The sequence below is a fragment of the Gadus morhua genome, chromosome 6, assembly GCF_902167405.1.
Source record: "Gadus morhua chromosome 6, gadMor3.0, whole genome shotgun sequence".
NCBI lineage: Eukaryota > Metazoa > Chordata > Actinopteri > Gadiformes > Gadidae > Gadus > Gadus morhua.
Window position 1 is genome coordinate 345,971 of NC_044053.1, and position 5,480 is coordinate 351,450.

At 45.8% G+C, this 5,480-nt stretch overlaps 1 protein-coding gene across 2 annotated transcripts; it reads right to left on the reverse strand.

Annotated features, from left to right (window-relative positions):
• Positions 1-1,497: 1,497 nt before the first annotated feature.
• On the reverse strand, positions 1,498-4,928 carry LOC115545328 (beta-galactoside-binding lectin-like). Of its 2 annotated transcripts, XM_030358355.1 has the most exons (4): positions 4,575-4,921; positions 3,411-3,487; positions 2,483-2,636; positions 1,498-1,963 (listed from the first exon to the last, which is right to left on the reverse strand). In XM_030358355.1, the coding sequence occupies exons 1-4, from the start codon at positions 4,578-4,580 to the stop codon at positions 1,817-1,819; spliced, it is 384 nt and encodes a 127-aa protein (XP_030214215.1). In that variant the 5' UTR covers positions 4,581-4,921; the 3' UTR covers positions 1,498-1,816. The 2 variants fall into 2 exon arrangements, 1 of the variants encoding a protein (XP_030214215.1); XR_003977072.1 differs by lacking the exon at positions 2,483-2,636 and having other exon boundaries at positions 1,828-1,963; positions 4,575-4,928.
• Positions 4,929-5,480: the final 552 nt, after the last annotated feature.

Here is a 5,480-nt window from a genome sequence, read left to right on the forward strand (position 1 = left end):
CACACACATAAACACACAAAATGGTGGACAACGAAAACTTGAACAATAAATCACCAGATGCTGATTATCATTGCTAAAGAAATCATTTTTAATCCACATCAGTTTTACGATTCAAGGAGGAAGTGCTGACGGGGCAACAGATGGAGAAGATGGCCCAAGACAGGCCATGGTGGAAGCGATTCATCAATGGCCGATGTTCCCAAAGGAATACAAAGGCCTAAACAAAACAAATCAATCAGTTTTACCATTGCAGAAAAAGCTTTGTAAAGAACATCTAACACAGGGATGTCAGAGGTTGATGTAGTGAGTGGTTCTCATCTGCCTGTGAACCGGTCTGCTGTGAGGAGAGGCCACCAGACTGAAGGAGGAGATCCAGCTCAGGGTTAGTTGATCTCAAAGCTGCGGATGAGGACGCCCTCGTCGAAGGAGAAGTCCAGGTATTCACACGCCCCCAGGCGGTTGGGGAAGTGGACCTCAGAGCCATCGCTCAGGAGCACCAAGAACTCCTCACGGGTCAGGGTGACGGTGAACTATAGAGAGAGAGACATCGGGACACACAGAGAGAGAGAGAGAGAGAGAGAGAGAGAGAGAGAGAGAGAGAGAGAGAGAGAGAGAGAGAGAGAGAGAGAGAGAGAGAGAGAGAGAGAGAGAGAGAGAGAGAGAGAGAGAGAGAGCGAGAGCATTTCAAAAACATTGTGAAGTGCATAATATAATTGGAGGTCCGTGTGTCAGAGATAGTAGAGTTATAGTATAGATACAGGGATAGCATATAGTATTGTATTTTATAGTAGATAGTTTAGTATTGAGATTGTATTGTATAGATAGTATAGTATTGAGATGGTATTGTTCCCCTAAATCGTTGAAAAGATCATCCTTGCCGAATTACACACAGTATGAAACTATGAAGTTATATTATTAGCTAGATATTATAATTGGTATTATTTCCTAGTTATTGTCATCATGTTATTTTCAGGCCAGACTAGCGTGTGAGATAGAGATGCATCAAGGCCTGGAGTCCAGGCTAGGGCATGAACACCAAGGTGCGGGTTCGATTCCCAAAAGGCCAACCCATGCACTGCATCAAATATTTATTCTGTGGGAAGTATTAATGAACACTTTCCCTTATATGAAGCTTAAGTTAAGGAAATATGGAATATTAACTGCCTCGCCAATGGAAATGCTTATTTTTCCATTCCATTAGCTACAGAAACTACACGCACACACACACACACACACAAACACACATGAATACACACACACATACACACATTTACATGTACACACAAACAAACACGCATACACACACACACACACACACACACACACACACACACACACACACACACACACACACACACACACACACACACACACACACACACACACACACACACACACACACACACACACACACAGAAACATGCACACACACACACACACATACACACACAAAATGGTAGACAGCGACAACTTGATAAATAAATCACCAGATGCTGATTATCATTGCTAAAAAAATCGTTTTTTAATCCACATCAGTTTTACGATTCAAGGAGGAAGGGCTGACGGGGCAACAGATGGAGAAGATGGCCCAAGACAGGCCATGGTGGAAGCGATCATCAATGGCCGATCTTCTCAAAGGAATACAAAGGCCCAAACAAAACAAATCAATCAGTGTTACCATTGCAGAAAAAGCTTTGTAAAGAACATCTAACACAGGGATGTCAGAGGTTGATGAAGTGAGTGGTTCTCATCTGCCTGTGAACCGGTCTGCTGTGAGGAGAGGCCACCAGACTGAAGGAGGAGATCCAGCTCAGGGTTAGTTGATCTCAAAGCTGCGGATGAGGACGCCCTCGTCGAAGGAGAAGTCCTTGTACTCACACGCCCCCAGGCGGTTGGGGAAGTGGACCTCAGAGCCATCGCTCAGGATCACCAAGAACTCCTCATGGGTCAGGGTGACGGTGAACTACAGAGAGTGAGAGAGAGAGAGAGAGAGAGAGAGAGAGAGAGAGAGAGAGAGAGAGAGAGAGAGAGAGAGAGAGAGAGAGAGAGAGAGAGAGAGAGAGAGAGAGAGAGAGAGAGAGAGAGAGAGAGAGAGAGAGAGAGAGAGAGAGAGCAACAGGTAGAAAATGTATGTTCATTTACTTAATGTATGTTCAAACACCCCCCATCTCCCTCCCCCTCCCTCCCCCCATCTCCCTCCCCCTCCCTAACCCTCCCTCACCCCTCCCTTCCCCCTCTCCCTGCCCCCCCTCTAGCTCTCCCCTCCATCCCCCTCTCACCTTGAAAGACTCATCGTAGTTGAAGGGGAACCCCCCTCTCCCTCCCCCCTCCCTCACCCCTCTCCCCCTCTCCCTCGCCCCTCCCTCCCCCTCGCCCCCCATACCTTGAAGTGCTTGTTGTAGTTGAAGGTGAACCCCCTCTCTCCCCTCCCCTCTACCTACGCCCCCGCCTCTCCCCCTCCCTCCCCCCTCTCCCCCCTCACCTTGAAGAGCTCATTTTGTTTGAAGGGGAACAACCCGTGTTTGATCTCCTCCCGCCAGCATCCCCCCTCCTTCGTATTGTAGACCACTACTGCATTCCACCACACGCTCATGTGGAACGCGATGTCGTCCCCGGAGTCGATGTCCATTATAAAGCTGGAGGGAGGAGGAGGAGGAGGAGTTGGAAGACCACCCGGTACTCATTAGTCACAACAGCTGCAGTACAATAACCGCATCACGCACGGGACTGAAGCTGCTCATGTCACCGGTTCAGACCCCGATCCATCGATGAGTCGACTCATCGACTTTACGCTGATATTACTTTACAGCATCTTTAAGATTGTGGACCGATTGTCGTGAGGGTTGGGGATTCACTTTATCTGAATCATCACAGCGAAACAGCTTCAAATAACATTCAACCCCAGGAGAACAGACTAGCAGGTGTGCTTGTGTGATTGATTGATTGATTGATTCTTTTCCAGCCAGGCTGGTGGAATTTGTTTTCAGCTTGGTACAGGTTCCAACTTACAAAACGTATAACACAGAAATACATACAGAAATACACACTACACAATGCCTAAGGGCCGTGCTAAATCCTTAACGTTCAGAGTTCAGAAAGTTTATTGCAGTTGGGATGAAACTGTTTTTTAACCGGGTTGTTCTGGAGGGAACTGTCCTGTAACCTTTGACCCCTGAACCCTGCCCCCACCCTCATGATTAACCTCTGAACTCCAGAACTGGACTTTGAAGGATTTCTACTGCAGTTCAACTTCCTTCAGTAAAATGACAAAAACAAACAAGGAAATGTTCCGAGCTCTTTGTTTTAAACGTATGGAGGACAGATTCATGGGCCACCTGCGCGTGGAGGACACCGCCCCCTAGTGGTTGAAAGTGTTAGCGCGACGGGATGGTGGATCCACTGATACTCACCGTTTAGCATCCGCCTTGGGGAACCCGGTGACGGTCAACGTGTGGCCCACCTTCAGGGGCCAGTTCTTCACCTTCATCTGAGAGAGAGAGAGAGAGAGAGAGAGAGAGAGAGAGAGAGAGAGAGAGAGAGAGAGAGAGAGAGAGAGAGAGGGAGAGAGAGAGAGAGAGAGAGAGAGAGAGAGACAGAGACAGAGAGACAGAGTGGGAAGGGGTTAGAGAATAATCAATCAGGAGAATGAGAGAGAGTGAGAGAGAGAGTGGGAGAGCGAGGGACAGTTGAGCTGTTTGATATAGAAATACACTGGTTTGTTACCGTTGAGATATGGTTTGAGCAGCAGACTTCCTGTGTCCACCACCGCCTCAGACCAACATATGCTCTCCATCAGCAGACATGGACCCTCTCAGTCCGTCTGCTGGCTTCCCTCGTGGGGTCTGGCCTCTAAACTGAGGCCTGCTAATACTGAAACTACTCACTCCTGATTCTACTACTGCTAATCTATAGTTCTACTGGTCACACTTCCTCAGGTTGAACTGGAAAGAAGGAAGGTAGTATGATCTCAGTAAGATGTTGGTACCTTTTTTGTGGTTAAAGATTAGTACATTTTTATGAAAGGTTAACTTTTACAAACATTTGACAAATTGTTTGTCAGTAAATCGACATGAGAACGAAAAGGTGTGGCAGGTTTTTTACAGTGATGGAGAAAAACTACACTCACTTAAAATACGTAACAGTTTAAATACAACTTTCTCAAACTATCTTTAAAGAGTCGCACAAACGTGTTCTGAGTTTTCACCGGCCAGGTGAATATATGTTTACGCTGTCTAACCAATGATAAGACTGGATGTCTCGATCAATGGCCAAGCCAGCAAATAGTTTGATGATAAAAGGGAATAAAACAAATGCACAAAAGCACAACAGATTAGGAAAAGTTATGAATGATGCCCGGAGTAGTGATCCCATCACCGCAAGAGACAACTATTGGTTCTGATCCCCACGTCTGGAGAGTCGCCCACATTTAAACCAGGCGTGATGACACGCGTAATGACAGCTGTCACTCATTCAGAGCAGAGCAGCAGTCAAACCACACAAAGTGAACCAAACACAACTGATGTCCAGGGAAACACTGCATGGATCAGTTGAAACGCTTGTTTCTTTATACTTACAGCCATGTTGCCGTCTGATCGGTTGAGTTTACGCGCAGGGAGGAGAGGAGGCAGCAGATGAGAGTTCTGTCTACTGGGAGGGTATTTATAGAGAGACGCGCTACGCTTCTGTTTTCCAAAATGAGTGACGTATTCAGGAAGATATTCAGAAAAAAAATCCTACCCAGCAAACATTTAAGCAACCTGTGTCGAGGCCAACAAGTCAATTAGATGTCGAGTCACAACAGGTCTTAATTTCGAGCTTTTGCCGACACGAAAACATAATCTTAGAGGAATGGTGACTTAAAGGAATACTAATATTAGAGTGGTGTAACCGAATAAACGCTCCCAGCTAAATGTCTGCATCCAACAAGTCTAATGTAAGTCGAGTCACAATGTGACTTTATTTCAACCATGTGCGCGACATGAAAACATGCCTAGAGAAATGGTGATTTCGAGGAAAGCTTGTTTGACACTGTTGTGACTGTATAAACACTGTTTTTAAATTAACAAAGATATAACTTTGTAACTGTGAACGGTAATGTTTTACACATGAATGGCATTGATAATCCAGATTGTCCGGCCTAAAGCCGGATGCCTGGTCACCCTAAGTTGATGGTTGATGGTTGATGGTATGGTTGTATATAGCCAATGTAGGGGCTAAAATGTTTTATTACAGTATTACCTCGAGTTCGATGTAGGAAAAAAACTGTCATTGCCCACTAACACGTAAACCCAACAAGTAATCCCTTTGGCCTCCAACGCATGGGCAGTAGGTGATATAGGGTGACCATTTCCAAAACACCAAAAAGGAGGACATTATGCGGCATATCAATAAATTACCACGGTGTACATAGGACTCTGGTATACTCTCATTTATACGACAACTTTGAGTGGTTTATAGATGATGTTTGTGTAGCTGAATAG

Excerpts from the sequence above, each read along its gene's own strand:
- LOC115545328 (XM_030358355.1), bottom strand. Across the intron at positions 2,637-3,410 it reads CCCAAGGCGGATGCTAAACG|CTTTATAATGGACATCGACT; the intron begins GTGAGTATCAGT and ends TCCTCCCTCCAG. Across the intron at positions 1,964-2,482 it reads AACAAAATGAGCTCTTCAAG|TTCACCGTCACCCTGACCCA; the intron begins GTGAGGGGGGAG and ends CACTCTCTGTAG.